The sequence below is a fragment of the Neurospora tetrasperma genome, assembly GCF_000213175.1.
Source record: "Neurospora tetrasperma FGSC 2508 unplaced genomic scaffold NEUTE1scaffold_1, whole genome shotgun sequence".
In the NCBI taxonomy this organism is placed as follows: Eukaryota; Fungi; Ascomycota; class Sordariomycetes; order Sordariales; family Sordariaceae; genus Neurospora; species Neurospora tetrasperma.
Genome location: NW_009799099.1, coordinates 489,491 through 505,029, shown reverse-complemented (window position 1 = coordinate 505,029; position 15,539 = coordinate 489,491). Strand labels below are relative to the sequence as shown.

The 15,539-nt window shown below is 53.0% G+C and overlaps 4 protein-coding genes across 4 annotated transcripts; 2 read left to right on the top strand and 2 right to left on the bottom strand.

Moving 5' to 3' along the window:
• Nucleotides 1-1,689: 1,689 nt before the first annotated feature.
• NEUTE1DRAFT_143656 (uncharacterized protein) lies at nt 1,690-3,869 on the bottom strand (the record flags this gene model as incomplete). Its single annotated transcript, XM_009849230.1, has 1 exon — nt 1,690-3,869. One exon carries the CDS (start codon nt 3,778-3,780, stop codon nt 1,690-1,692), a length of 2,091 nt encoding a protein of 696 aa, XP_009847532.1.
• Nucleotides 3,870-7,050: 3,181 nt separating this feature from the next.
• On the bottom strand, nt 7,051-8,762 carry NEUTE1DRAFT_115627 (60S ribosomal protein L10; the record flags this gene model as incomplete). Its single annotated transcript, XM_009849229.1, has 3 exons — nt 7,051-7,759; nt 7,820-8,204; nt 8,603-8,762. The coding sequence occupies 3 exons, from the start codon at nt 8,645-8,647 to the stop codon at nt 7,524-7,526; spliced, it is 666 nt and encodes a 221-aa protein (XP_009847531.1).
• A 232-nt stretch (nt 8,763-8,994) lies between these two features.
• On the top strand, nt 8,995-9,890 carry NEUTE1DRAFT_74955 (60S ribosomal protein L30; the record flags this gene model as incomplete). Its single annotated transcript, XM_009849228.1, has 3 exons — nt 8,995-9,125; nt 9,209-9,391; nt 9,578-9,890. The coding sequence occupies 3 exons, from the start codon at nt 9,078-9,080 to the stop codon at nt 9,674-9,676; spliced, it is 330 nt and encodes a 109-aa protein (XP_009847530.1).
• A 3,232-nt stretch (nt 9,891-13,122) lies between these two features.
• Nucleotides 13,123-15,330, top strand: NEUTE1DRAFT_74954 (uncharacterized protein; the record flags this gene model as incomplete). Its single annotated transcript, XM_009849227.1, has 2 exons — nt 13,123-13,756; nt 13,821-15,330. The coding sequence occupies 2 exons, from the start codon at nt 13,123-13,125 to the stop codon at nt 15,239-15,241; spliced, it is 2,055 nt and encodes a 684-aa protein (XP_009847529.1).
• Nucleotides 15,331-15,539: the final 209 nt, after the last annotated feature.

Genomic DNA, 15,539 nt, shown 5'->3' with positions numbered 1-15,539 from the left:
GACGAGGGAATTGCGATCACCGGTACGACGACGAGGTCGAGGATATACCGAGGATGTCGAGAAAGCCGATGGAAGGGGAAAAGTGAGGCGCATGGGAAAAGTGAAAGTGGAAGCAATGGACGTGATGGGGACATGCTTGCACGCCTAAACGCCAGAACTTTCAGTTGCTTCTGGGCTGCTGATGGGGTGACAGGGGTCAAAGTCGGAGTGCATGATTGACTGGAGTGGATCCCCTCGTCCCCATAGCTAAGGCGGGCGGGGTGTGGATTCGTGATGGCATCCAATGCCCTGAGATAACTTTCCACTTTAAAGGAATCTGTTTCACGGCTTGACTTGAACTGGAACTGAGGCGACAATCACCTGAATATCTGGCTGTTGACTCGGATTCAGGTATGACTTCGCCTAGAATCCAGACTTTGAGCCACTTGGGCAAGAAGAAAACGACGTGAAGAGTCTCTTCCCGAAGTTGATTGCGTTCAAGAGTGGAAACTCACCCTCTGATTGGCCTAAGCCACTTACATCTTTCTTTCGCTGTGACCATTAACATCATGATAGCATCAAGACATCCGCCCTTTTCTCTCGCTCAAGTTCCCATGAGTGGGACAACAGCCCAGGTCAAACTGTACCTAAGGAGCTAAGTAAGGTTAGATAGTACCTAAACTCCCCAATCTGACTGCCTTCCAATATAGAACTCCCATCGCTTTTCTGCAATAACTAAATAGCTCAAAGAAGCTTAGTTCGACTAAAGTACCTAAGGTAGGTACCTACTTACACGCAATGTGGGAATACCTTTAGCTTCGTTGCGTCCATAGCTGCCGCCCGTACAGTAGCTCCGTAAGTGTAGTAGCTCCGCAAAGGTACGTCCAAACCGCCTCCTATGTACATAATAGAAACCCATCTGGAAGGAGCTCTGCCCTCCCTATCCTTCCGCCTCACCTCATGACAGGATCTCAGGTTCTAAATCCCTTTTTCCATCAATGATGAGCACTCACTAGATACAACCTTAGAGAAAAAAAGGATGATAATAACCTAAAAAATAGTAGTAAGGCTGATGAAAAAAAAAAAACAACTGACGATCAAATCAGATCCAAGGCAGAGGGAGAGCTAGTTTCGTTGGTTCTCCGTACGTCTAGACATCTAAAAGATATCATGTACGCGGTTGAATACCTCTAAGTAGGTGGCATTGAGGCTTCTTCATGAATCCCTCTAGCTATAGTTAGGAGTCACGATTCTTCACAGCCCTGATTAAGTCTAGAACTTTATGGAGCATTCTTAATCAGGCTTGTTGGGGGCTTCCTGTTACCATATTGTTCGAATGGGCTCTATTCTCCCAGGGCATGCCCAAGAAACAAGACTATAACAACGAAGAAATGAAGCCAGACAGACAGACAGATACCCGCGATACATGATATAGTGCAATGCAATGTAATGTGACGATGTAATGTGATGTGATGTGATGCCAATATGCAAAAACGCAATGTACCTCTTCCCAAGCCGCCCCGTTTCGCCTCATCTTCTCCCCGTAGGCCGCCCTGCCTAGGCCATAAACCTCAACCAAAAACTCCCCGCTGACCCATATTACTTTCTATTATACAATGTCGACCCCAATGATAACCAAAAAAGGAATACCCAGTTTATCTGCCCCCTCCCAACAATGCACATTCATTAATTACCACTCCCAATCCCAGTTCAAACCTCCCCCCAACTCCCCATCCCCCCTCCTGCTCCCGCAACCACACTCCCGCCCTTTACACTCCCCGGCCCCTTGGGGAGATCCCAATAATGCCTACTTCCATGACTCACCCTCCCCGTGGCCGTCGACGCCCCGCTATTCCTCCTCTTCACACTCCCTCGCCCCGTCGTCCTAGTAGCGCTCCGCTGCGTACTCTGACTAGCACAGCTCCCTGCCCTCTGCCTCATCACCGACACCACGGCCGCCGCCGCTGCTGCCGCCGCGTTGGTGGGGGAAGCGATGTTGCTGGGGCCGGAAGGAGTGCTGACTTTGAAGCTGCGCGTAGCGGGGGCGTGGTGAGGGCGACGATGGTGGGACATCAGAGGATGGTGTTGTCTTACGCGAGCGGCTTTGGCTGCTAGGTCGGCGGTAGAAGCGGTGGCAAAGATGGAAGAGGAGGGAGGGGTGAGGGTTGGTCCGGAGAAGGAGGTGGGTGAGGGGGACCGGGAGGAAGGGGAGAAGCGCGAGCGGAGGTAGCGGAATATGAGACCGATGTCGAGCTCTTGTTCCCATTCGTCTTGGGTGAAGGTTAGTTGTTGTTGTTGTTGTTGTTGTTGTTGTTGGGGAAGAGAAGAGGCGGTGGTGGGTAGTGCTCCCCCTGTTGTGGAGGTCACGTCGGACGGGGCCGGCCCGGTGGACGTGGTAAGTTTGGAGGATGTAAGTTCTGAAGGAGCGGGGATGGCAGCGGAAGCCTGTCCTTGTTCGGAGTCGGTAGGGGTTGTGACGGGCTGGGTGATGGTCGGTTGAAACTGGGGCATGTTGGACACCACGTTACTGCCTGTGCGGAGACTATCCTTGGACGAAGAATCGTTGTTGGTAACGGCCGAGGTCTCGGGTATAACTGGTAGGCCGGCGTATGGGAGGGGCATTTGCTGGACCCGGGTGTAGGTGGAAAACGCGCCGGGGTGGGGAGAGGTTGATAGTTGGTGAATCAGCATCCCGAGTTCTTTCGCTATCCGGTTTAGCATGCGCAACTGCCATGTCGAATCCTCGGACGTCTTCACCTGTGAGTCGACATTCATAGTCGTGGATGCCGTAGGCGTAGTGGACAGCTCTTCCTCGTCAGGGAGGGCTTCGCCTAGGAGAATTGCGAGTAGCCTGTCGTCGACTCCTATCAGGTTGCAGATTGCCTCTCTTGTGCGGCCTATTATCCCTTCGCTTGGCTCCTCGTTGGTTGCCTCTTTTTTGAGTGTTTCTGTGCTGGCGGACTGGGCCTTGTATTCGTCATCGTGATCATGCCAGTCATCGCTTGCGAGGCTTGCCGTATCGTCTTGCTCGAGCTGGTCCAACACGCTCGCGGCCTTATCGCCCACGCTCGTGGCGGAGTTTGCGGTGCGTAGCGAATTCTGCGATTGCCTTCTCCTTGTCTCCTTCCTGATTCTCTCAAGCAGCAGCTTGCTCTGCTCTAGCCGCCATGCCTCTATCCTCCGGTTGCGCTCGTTATCTTCCACCTCTTGGCCACCGTATTCCATATGAATCTGTTCGAGCGCATCATTACGGCGCTGAATGCGGTTGGGGTTGAGTAGCTCGAACTGGTATAGTCTGTCTTGGATGTCGCTGCTCATACCCGGAGGCTTGAACTGAAACGAACCCATGCCGTCATGGCTGGGGAAAACAGGCATCGCATACGAATTTTGCGGCGACTGCCCGAGGGGCGTTCGAAAGTCTGGAAGATGGCTGTCAAGACTGTCGAACTCGGGATCCTCCTCTTCCTCGTCCTCTTCCTCCGCGACGCTTTCCTCAAGGAAATCCGAGGGCAGTGCCGAATTGTGGTTTTGCGAGTTAAGGTCGGATCGGGCCGCGGTGTCGAAGCTACCGAGGTCGCTAGCCTGCGACCGGCCGGGTGTCACCTGCTGGTGGTCATCATGGAGAGAGTCGCTGAGGTAGGAAGCTGTTGTGCCGGCGTCGGTGCCGGGCGTGAAGAGAACCCATGTCTGCGACTCGCCCAGACCTGGCGGTTGCGGCGAGAAGACAGCTGAAGAGCCATCGCTCGAGAGAAGGCGATTTCGTTGTTGCTGGAGCTGACGGGCCGGTTGGTGGAAGGCCATGATAGGCGGTTTCGCGCTAAGTAACCCCTATCCTTGACGTCGTCCAGTTGAACTTTTTTGGTGTTTGTTTGCTTGGCGCAAGAATTAGGGGACGCGAGGGACAATATGGCGTATGGGTATGGGTATAGAGGTAGATAGATTCCTAGTACAGCTGGAATGAAAGACGGGAGAGGTGAACAAAGAGAGATAAGATGGAAGGGTAGGTATGTAGCTGACTGGAGGAAGGACAGGAGAAGGAAGATATCGATGGATGGATGAGTGGATGGCGTAAGGTGGAACAAGAAAGAATGAAGCGCCAGGTGCCCGGGGTCTGCTTTTCTGGGGTCTCGTCTAGGACGGCGCTTCCCGTGGAAGAAGGGCTCCGCAACTCGTTACTCGCTCGCTGTGTGTCCAAAGGTATCGCCGCGGGGAGTTGGGAAGTTGTTTTGTCGTGATTCGCTATTGTCGCCCAGCCGTGGTCGATACGTAGGTAGAGGTAGCCAAGAGAGACGACAACATCCTTAGATTGATGATACTTCAGTTGGAGGCTAGTGTAGGCACAGTACGCTATGTACCTCTAGGTAGCATCCACGGATGGATCGCCCCTAGAGCCCCGTAATAGCCTGTCGCAGCGGTATCTCCTAGCGTTGTATCGACAACAGGTGTACATACGTGCTAATGCTGCTTGCCGCTGCTGATCTTGACGCTTGCTACTGCACGGTATCACCGGTACAGCTAGTGTAGGTACCTTTTGTTGTAAGTCGCCAACGAAGGGAAATGTGCGCCCGCTTTTGCGCTTCTTTTTAGTTACTGAGCTTTCTCTTGTTGGGGACGGAGGCGGTGACGGGGTGCCGCTGGTGTTTAGAGGAGCTTGTCCTGAAGAGAGCAAATGGAAGATTGGATCCAATATTTTAGGGCCAAAATGGCGTGGCCGTGGGGTTCCCAAGTCCCGTCGAACCATTCCTTTGACTAACAACTAATATCTTGACCCCCTTGTTCCCTCGTTGTCAGCGTCACTTTTTCGAGGTCGGTCCGTTACCCAACTTTTATTTCCTTCCACTTTCTCGGGATCCCGCCTGAATGTTTGTTTCCTCTTCAGCTTGTCTGCTTCTGTTGCTGACGTTGCCTTTTGGAGTGTTCTGCTGCTTCCAGTTGACAAGCTTCCGTAGCACGGTACTGCCGTCGATAGCACCGTGTACAAAGCCGTGGTGGAATGCGGAATCTCACAGGTTTCTGATATCGAATCTTCCCACTGTGCCTTTGCTGTTATTAGTCTCATCCAAACACCTGTCTGTTGTACGCCAGTCGTGCAGAGTCGGGAGATAGGTATTGGATATTGGCTGACTGCGTTGCGTCCACTCAAGTTGCGCCCCCTTTTCGTGTGATCCCCCTGTCGTTTCTTCTTCACCTCCTCCGGCATTTAAAACGTTAGCGCGGTGAATTGAGTTGGTGGCGATATCTCTATTCTCATTACAAAAGATGCCTGCTTTGCACACCTCCAATGCCTTGAATATTGTAGAGTGGCGGTACCACGCTAACGAATTATATGCCGGAAGAGGTGTTGATTTCCTCTTGATAGTCTGAAAACTGGTCCAACTTCCCTTATCCGCGGCAACAGTGGACTTTCAACCCAAAAGAAGGGCGCAACTGAAGCATATCGGGGCAAAAAAAAAAAAAGGCCAACGGCGGGTACTGACGAAATCAACAGAGGCTGTAGGTCGATCAAAGCCATGCCGTCCGTAACAGATCCGTGTCTACTACACTACCCTACGGCATCGACACAGAAACAGAAGCACGGGATGTCATCACTCTGTGGGATTGCCTCCCAAGCCAAAGGGTCACACGGTGTAATGGTTGATCATGGTGGTAGCTTGTCCCTACTACACTACGTGGTGGTTGCACGCCAAACAAACAAGCAACCCCAACGAAAATGCCATGTACACTACACTACCTCCTCCCGTCGTCAGGTTCAAAGGACCCCCAAGTCTCACCAGTGAGAGCTCAATTGGTGACGGGTAGGGTATTCCATGAGGTCCCCTTGTCCCCCCTTGACCCCCTCTTCTTCTCATTGTCTCACCCGCTAAACTTACAGTGCAGCAGTTCAGCTCAGTTTTGTCGCTTGAGATTTTGTTCCCCGTATCCCCCCTCTGTTCCCCCCTCCCCCATCTTCCTCCCGTCTTGCCTGAGCCCCACCGAGCTTCTGACCTCATCATGCCATACCATTGTGAAATTCGTCCCAATTATCTTTCGACTTGCTGTGCTCTCCCCGTCGGGTTTTAACCGTTCCCGTTTTGCCTTGCGAATTAGAGTCAGAGTCAGAGTCAGAACCCCCCCACCCATTTCGAACTCGCTGTTATCTCTGTCCTCTTCACTTGACTAGATCATGATTGGCAACCTAAAGAAGTCCATTTTGTATAGATAGATAAGGAAACGGACATATGGCTTGCTCAAGATGAGGCGTGAGCAGTCTTTTCAAGACAGGATCCTTGAACACAGATTTTGGCATCTGAGAAGGAATATCTCAGCCGAACAGCCCAAAAGCATTACTTCTTCATGTCCATATGTACGGATCCCATGCTACGGTAGGATGTAATGTCACTGTGTAAAGTGTATTTTGGGTTATCGGCTTGCATGACCGCACGCGATCATGAGAGAGGAACAGGAAATCAATCAGTCTGCGATAAGTTAGTTTGGCGATAAAGCCCCACCCACTACCTACCACACCCTTTCCCTTATAATGGGAACGGGACAATCTCCATCGATGGAAACCACCGAAGCACGGCCGGGGACAGGACCGAACCGGGGAGACGGGCAGCCGAAAAGCATTGGCTTGGCTTCAGTTGGGTCAGTTTCACCTTGAGGGGGGGTTCTTGAGGAGGGCCACCAGTAGTGTAGATCATCACTGATCATGATGCTGTTGATTGCTCCTACCGGCTATCCTTTGGGCATAAACCGATCCCTGGTTGCCGGAACAAAGGCGTGTCAGACGTCGCCCCAGATTTGAGGACCTTTTCTACCCTTCTAGCCCCATTCATGATCAACACTACGGTAGTCATGACTTCACTCACCATTTGCGAGGCATGATGTGCAGTCCGGGAAACCGCCGAGCATGTTGAGGAATTGTGAGTTATCTGATCTAGTGTATTTTCCATCATAAGCGGAGAAATGGAGCATGGCGTCCAGAGACGATAGGTAACCTTGATGGGCTTATCAGCAACTTATCTTTCTTAGGCCCAGGATGCTGGACGGACATGGCCAGTCACTGTTTACGATGATGTCACTGAAGAGATTCGCCTGGAATGCGCAATTTTGTTTACGTGGTCTAGAGTTCGATGTGTATGGGACCGCTACGGATTGCTAGCATAAGCCTGTACTCCTATGGAATAGCGCCATAAGAGCCGTGGCTGATGTGCTGACCGATGCTTCCGAACCAACCGCTTGTCGTGTTCCAATAGCCGGGTCGCTGCTTTGAAATCAACGCCTGCGATCGCCCCTTGGTCTCACAAACGAGCCAATCCCATAGCAGCCCCCATCAACACCAAACGAATGCCCGTCACTAGTCACCGACAAAGAATACTGGGGAAAGGGCGTAGGAAGGAAACTGCGGTATTAGGTATCATCTAAAACCCATCTGGATGAATGGTGTATTGACTGTGCCAACAAGACCATGATGCTACTAACATGTCCTCATTTCAGCCCTAAAAAAGACCGTTGACGCCACCCTAAACCCAGAAACAACTCTTTGTCCCAGCGACCAACGACGTTTAAGCCTCGGTGGCGAAAGCGTCGGGGAAACGCTTCATGTTGCGCTCGAGAGAGCCACGGTTGCCGAGGAACTGGACGTAGGCACCATCGATGAGGAGCTTGCCAGCAGCCTTCTTCTCGAGGTACTCCTCGCGGCGGAGAGGAGTGAAACCCCAGTTCTTGGAGATGATGATCTTTTGGCGACCGGGGAACTTGTACTGGGAGCGGCGGAGGGCCTCAAGGGCAAAAGCCTTGTCTGTAGCGTGGGTTAGTATGACAGTAGCAGCATGTGGAGGGGACCAAGAGTAGAACGTACTAGAGTCACGAGTACGGACAGACATGATGATCTGGCCGATGTTGACACGGGCGACAGTGCCGTTGGGCTTACCCCAGGCACCACGCATACCAGTCTGAAGTCTATCGGCACCAGCGCAAGACAACATCTTGTTGATACGGACGACGTGGTAAGGGTGGACACGGACACGGAGGTGGAAACCCTCCTTACCGGCGGTCTTGACGAGGTACTTGTTGGCGCAAATACGGGCGGCCTCAAGGGCCTCAGAGCTCAGCTGCTCATACTCGTTGGAGACCATGTGGATGCAGAGAGGGAAGTCATCGACGGTAGCGCGCTTGCGGCCAAGATCGAAGATGCGAATCTTGGGGTCGGGGACACCACGGTTGAAGCGCGACTTAGGGTACGGCTAGAAAGAGGGACATAGTTAGCAAACTGTTTGTGTTGTGGTGATGTGAGGTGGTTGACATGGCGGTCGGTGATGATCTTGATTGACGACCCAAGTCCAATTGACCGACCGACGGTGAATCCCTTCATAGCCATCGAGAGAACATCGAAGTTGTCGCATCGCTATCATCCTTAATCCTTCCGCTTCCATTTCCATCAATCATTTCCTCCTCTTGCGATGTCCATGTCATCATCGTTGCCCGTGTGCATCCACCTTGATGTTCCTCCATGTCCAAGTCCTTCCTTCCTCCCATCCGCAACCATCACCATCGATGGCTTCCCGCCCCACACAATGCGAAAAAATCGGTCTCTCGATGGCTATTTTGGCGTCGCAAAAATCCGGGCATGAAGGCTGCTCACCTTGTTCTTGCAGTACCGGTAGCATCTCGCAGGACGGCGGGCCATTTTGACTGATTTTTGATGATGTCACGTACGAGGTCGTAGGTGGTTGTTCGTGGGTTGAGAGGGCGACGACGACAAAGTGAAATCCTCTAACTTTAAGATCAAGGGGAGGCGATTTTGGCGGGCGATTACCAATCCAGCGCCGGAGTGGGTGGGAGGCAGGCAGGCCGATCTGCCTGGTCAGGTGCGCGCCAGGTCCGAAAATGTGGGGCGTTAGGGCTTTGTGCCAGTTGCCCAGCTGCTCGCAGGTGATTGGCTGGCAGGTGAAGTGTGCACGGCCTCCACTGCCGCAATGGGAGGGGATCTGAAATATTCGTGATGGTCTTTTTTTTGCTGAATCCTTCTTGAAGCCAGCGAACGACGACTTGAGACCTCACCACCAGCGAGACCTTGCCCATTTCCACGGTTCAGTTCATCGACAAAATCATTCGCAATGGCCCCCAAGAAGTCCAAGTCTGACGCCCAGAGCATTGGTGCCAAGGTACGTTCCAATCCCATCGCTATGTGCGAAATCTGCAAAATCACAAAACACCAGAATGCTGACGATGATGTCTTTGCGAATAGCTCGCCCTTGTCATCAAGTCCGGCAAGGTCGTCCTCGGCTACCGCAGCACCCTCAAGGCCCTCCGCTCCGGCAAGGCCAAGCTCATCCTCATCTCTGCCAACACTCCTCCCCTCCGCAAGTCTGAGCTTGAGTACTACTCCATGATGTCCAAGACTGCCGTCCACCACTACACCGGCACCAACGTAAGTTTAGCCTGACATCTCCTTGCAGTGGCACGGCAAAGATTGCAAGATCTTTGTCTGCTGTTCTCTCTGTTCCCGGCCTGAAGATGCCCTCGGCGCCATCTTCGGGTCCACCCAGAGAAGAAGTCTGTCTTCAGGCTTTGGAGGGTACCTGTTCCGTGGCTTACACACAACCTCCCACTACAGATTGAGCTCGGTACCGCCTGCGGTAAGCTCTTCCGCTGCTCCACCATGGCCATCCTTGATGCCGGTGACTCCGACATCCTCGCCGACCAGCAGCAGTAAATGCTGCGTCGAGTATTATCTTCTCGTTCGGCATAGGGATACGGCGTTCAGGCTTTGAAAATCATGGAAAAATGGCATGACGGCTTGATGAACCGAATCTGCGGCGGTTTTCCACCGCTGTGCCTGAATGGGCAGAGGTCTCGCCCCAGGGCAACTTTCAATAGGCTAGTCCTTAAAATAGAAGACGAGTCTATCAAGATACCCATTGTTGTCCAACATTGTCCGATCTGCTTTATCAGCGTGATATATCCGACTGCAGTTCCCGACTAAGCGACTTTGACCTTCAACGTCTTGTATGAGCGACATGCGTGGTAGAAAGGAGCATAGCGGATGGTTCCTGTCAACTTGAGACAGTCCATGGAGCAACCAACGTCTTATCCGTGGTCATGACCAGAGATACGTGAAGCTGCTCGACGCTCTTACACCCAGCTCCTTGACAGAACATCCTGTTGTAAGCCGGCTTCCAGCTTGAGAGCTTCTCGTCTAGCTGCGCTTTTGGTGGCGGGAGTAAAGCACATCCAAGTTATAAGTGTATGCCGCCTATACATACCAGGCTCGGTTGATATTACGCAGGGAGGGTCGAAATCCGGTTGGGATATCGTCTTGTAATTCGTCAACACTCTGTTCAGACAAGTGGAGGTTCAAGACATGTGAAGGATGGTATGGTAATCACCAAATCGGCCACGCCGCAACCAAGAATTCAAAGATGTTGGTAACCCACACCAGAAACCCATCCATTGTCAACGGCCGGTAGTCATGCTCTGAATTACCTAGTTAGCGTATAAGTCCGGAATTAACAGCCCTGACGGTTGGTTGCATTGACAGCGAAATTAACATCCACAAAGGGCTGTCCACAGCCGGTTCTCCCGTCTGGGGAAGATCCGGAGCCGTTAACCCCAAGACGCTGAAAAACAAAAGGGGGTAGTTTTGGTGTTCACTGGAGACGGAAGGCCCTCGTTCAAGCCTTGAAACACTGAAGCGAACTAAACTACTGTAAACACACATTAACCACTTTAAGCGATCATCGTAACGGCAGATCAAAGGATGTTCGAGCAACGAGCCGAGCCGGAGATTTCTGGGATAGCCGATAGGGGTTATGGGTTCTACTACACTACTTCATCTTGGTCGAGTTAGTCAGCCGCCGGCCCCCTTGCTTGCTTTGCTTGCTTGCTTGGAGATAATGATGGCCCGTTCGCTATCGTCCTTGTATGCTGTACCCCTGCCATTCTTGTTAGTAGGGAAGGGACTACGGACGGGTTATGGCAACCGTAGAGGCGGAAACGTTCGAAGGAATGTGAACGGCCATGTTTTATGCGTTATGCCATCGGGAAATGTCAAGAAGGATATCGAAATGTCAAATGTGTCGAAATGTCTCGGAACGAAGCTAGACTGCACTACAGCTAGCCTACTACGTCAACGGCACGGGTTCTGAGGGTCTCACTCTAAGCAGAGCTAAGTGAATCTCCTCCCCATGAACCTAAAGGCACGTATAAGTGGTAGAAGGCGGAAAGTGTGTTGGACATTTGTTCAGATTAACTCGGATACGGCATTACCTTGACGTGAACGAGGCTAAGAATATTTGTGCAGGAATGAGAAGGACAAACATTAGACCTCCTAGTGCTGTACAAAATATCCAATGTGCAATGGACAGATGCCAGGGCTTCTGGAACAAGTCGGCCAGTCTGTTCTCCACTGGAATGGATCGAGCCGATATAACTGGACGGGATTCTTCTTGCAAGCGTAGGTAGGTCCCTACAAGGAAATGGTTTCTCAGGGTTTCAAAACTTTGTTCCTCCTCAACTAGACTAACGATGAAGCCATGACCATCTAATTTCCAAGTATGCATGATGCACCACAACGTGACCGGGACGTAAGTATCTGTTGCGCAGTGAGTCGACTGACTGAGCTGCCCCTTAGGGATATGCATGAAAAATGGGATGTTGTTTGCCGTTCAGATATCGCATTCCAGTTCTTTGGGGTGTACCATACTCGATACAAATCCGAGTACCTAGCGAGGTATACGACTGCGATCAGACACACGAAGACGAAACTCGAAACCAAACACGAGTTGCCTCTGAACAGGGAAGCAGTGTCTTTCGAGTTGACCCATTGACACGGATACGGCGTAACAAGAGCCATGGAATCCCATCAATAGATTGATTGGGTCAAGTTGGGAAAGAATCCGGATAATATTTCTTTTCGGGCAACACGTCTATACCCAAAGATAGATAGACGAAGAATGTGTGACACCAAAATGCTGCGCTGCTCCCTACCATCTTTAGCTACTTTACGTAGTTTGTAAGACGGCAAAGTCGACACAAATCTCACAAGTGTCCGCCTCGGATCGGGGCTGACCGTGTGGTTTTGCTTGCCATCCATCCGTCCATCCATCCGTCCCTCAGGAGGCGGCTTCTTGTACAACCGACAACGAAACCAATGATAGAGACGAGGGAGGGATGGATGCCTCACGTTCCCACGTCAAGTCCCTTCGGACATGGACCGAAATGGTACCCGCTTTTCTACAAGTAGGCACTAACGGGACCTGACGGTTGCTCCGCCTGCGGCATGTGTGTTTTGCAGGGGAGCTTGTTAGTGGACTTATCTTGTACCTGGGCACCACGCCAGGGAACAGGGCTGATTCATGAACCAATCCCTTTTTTCGCCCGGCCCGCTTCAAGTTGCTGGAGACCTTTCTGGAGCCTGTGATCCATCCGTCGGGGCCCATTCACTCACTGCCTGTGCACCCTTTTTTCGACCTTTTTTTTTTGGAGGATGAATGGGAATGGATGTAAGACGCCACTCACTGTACCGTTTCTATTCTGAATCTGAAATAAGGAACCTTCAGTTCCATTGTCGACCTCGAGTCACGTTGTGTTCAGTTGTCTCCTGACATGTCCTTCTTTTTGTCTTAGTTTCTGTATTTGGAAACTGTCAACTCCCCTCCTCTCAAAGAATTCTCTCCAACCGCTGCAAGCGCTACATACCTCTAGTGTACCGGCTGCAAAGCACTGCACTGCATCCAAGGCCCAATCTTTACAGAAAACACAACAAGTTGAAGAAAGGGGCCAAGCACTGCAAGCGCGCAGCACGCATTCATGCTACTGCAGGCGCAGAATACCACCCAAGAACCAGTTAAACAGGGGACCACTCTTTTACCTCTCCAAAGGCATTAACGACGGCAATCAATTCCCCCCATCAACAACCGAAGGGAGCAAGGGCCCCCACCGCCAGTTCGATCGCCCTTTCGTTCCAACGGCCATCGTTCCTTTTTGTTACAACATCCAAACCTTGACTCCGAAACTTGACCTGTACACACAAACCTGAACGCTCTTTACAACCCGTTGCCTACCTACCTGCTAGAATACCACCACATCTATACCCTCGAAATCGCAGTTACTCCCGTCTACCGGGAACAACACTTTCACCACAACCTACACTAGCACAAAATGGCAACCGTCGTCAAGAAGCCGCCAGCGTCATCAGGCCGGGAAACACCAACGGGATCCACGCGCCCAGCCGCCAGAGCCTCTACGCCCTCGTCTGCTCCCACTGCCTCCAGCGCCGCGCGCACACGCTCCATACGATCAGGAACCCTAGTCTCAGCCCGCGCTGCCGTCTCGTCAAGACGCGAGTCCCTTCTCGGCAATGGCACCAACAATATCACCAAGGAGCCGTCATCGGCAGACCTCGAGCGCGAGGAGGCTGCCCGCGCCGAAACCCTGGCCATCATAGAAGATCTCAAGGAGAGGCTATCCAAGGCCGAGGCCTCGTCAGAATCCCACAAGCGCCAGATGGACATCCTGCAGAGCAGGTTAGACGACGCGACCAGGGAACAGGCCAAGCTGGAGGAGAAGGTGCACGAAAACGAGGAGCAGATCGAGGCACTCAAGAACGAGAAGCGCGAGATCTCCCGTCAGATGCGCGAGATGGAGAGCATCTACGAGGCTGAGCGTAGCGCCATGATGAAGGAGAAGGACGAGATGGCCAACCGCGAGGAGGAGATGCAGACCGTTATCCAGAGACTCAAGGACAGTCTGGCGCAGAGGGATGAAGAGGGCGTGAGGCACGCGAGGCGACCTTGTAAGTTTGCAAACATTACCCCTTTCTTCATCTGAACCGTATCCGCTAACTTATTTTGCTCCAGCAATCGCTACCACAAGTAGTTCGCAGAACCTCGACAACGGAAGCTTTGCGCCGCCTTCCTCGATCCACCGCAGCAATTCACAAAACAACTCGAAGCTGTTGCTCCAGAAAGATAAGCTGATTGAATCGCTCAGGCTCGAATTGGCCGAGGCACAGATCAAACTTGTCGAGTCCGAAAACCAAGGGGGAGGGCGTCTGCGCGAGGTTGAAAGGCAACTAATGGAAGCGCGCATGGCCAACGCTCGGCTGATGGAAGACAACGAAAGTTACCAGCTCCTCCTCCAGGAGAGGACACTGAAGGGCGACTTCGGCACCAGCGACTTCAGCTACATGGGCAGCACCGCGAACCAGGACGCCCTTGCCGCTCTCGAGGGCAGGTCAACAACCACCGGCCCCACCAGCCTGGCCGATGAGCTCTCGGATGCCGTCGATCACGAGCCCATTCAAGAAGTCGACAACGAAGCCCAGAAGCGTCTCGAAGGCGAGCTCAAGACCGTCAAGGACCAGAATAAGGCTCTGACCTTGTACATCAACAAGATCATCGAGCGTCTCCTGTCGCACCAGGAATTTGAGCACATCCTCGACCAGTCCAACGACTTCAAGTCACCATCTTCCGCGGCGAAACCCAACACCAACAAGGAGCTGCCCCCTGCCCCCGCCGGTGGCGCCAGCGGCAACCTCATCCAGCGCCCCAAGTCCACCGCCACAGGCGGCGGTCCCATTGGCTCTACCGTCGCCGCGCGAGTCCGCCCTCGCCCCATGTCCTTCATGCCCCAAGCCGGCGGAGGGTTCGGCGCCCCTAGCCCCATCACCACCAACCCGGACACGGCGCCCTCCATCCCCATCGGTCTCGGCCGCTCCGTCAGCGGAGCCGGTTCTCGTCGCGGCCGCCCGCTAAGCGAGCAATTCGGCCCCGGTGCCAGCGTCGCCAGCGCCATGTACAACAAGAACACCGGTGTCGCCCCTTCCTCCGCCAGTCAATACTCGCGGGACGAAGCCGCTTCCCCGCTGTCCCCCACCATGCGCACCTCGGGCGGCTCCTTCTTCAACTCTAACCCCAACCGCTCTTCGACCTCGACCTTCCCGGGAACCGTCCGCAACAGCGAGACCTCGTCTGATACGCAATCCATCCGGTCGTCCATCACGGGATACGGGAGAGAGGACATGTCGACGCCCAGCCACAGCCCGCCGAGGAGCCACCATGAGAAACCCGCGACGACGTTTGCGGGGAATAAGCCGCGCCCGCTCAGACTGGTGCAGGAGAACGCGGCGGCGGAGGAGGCGGCGAGACAGCAGCAGGCGCAGCAGAATAAGAGGACGAGCTGGATTGGGTGGGCGTTTGGCGGTGGTGGAGGCGCGGGTGGAAGGAAGGATAGTGTGGCAGTGGAGGGGGCCATGGGCGGGGAGGTGATCAGGGAGTAGACCCGATTTTGACTTCTTTTTTGAATCTATCTGGCTTGTGATTTATGCGAGTTGGATTAGATATTTATGATTTGAGCTTTTTTTCCTCCAAGCGTCAGTCGGGTGAGAGCTTGGTGTTGGTGTTGAAGGTGTTGGAGACGAGACGGGACGGGAGGGGGAATGCCTTTCTATCTGAACTATCTATACGTACAACCTTATCATTACTGGGACTTGGGGACTTAGTTGCTGGTCTAAGTAGGGTGGTTCTAGGATAGTAGAAAGGGGATAAGGTGGGATGTACGAGAAGAAGGAATGACAA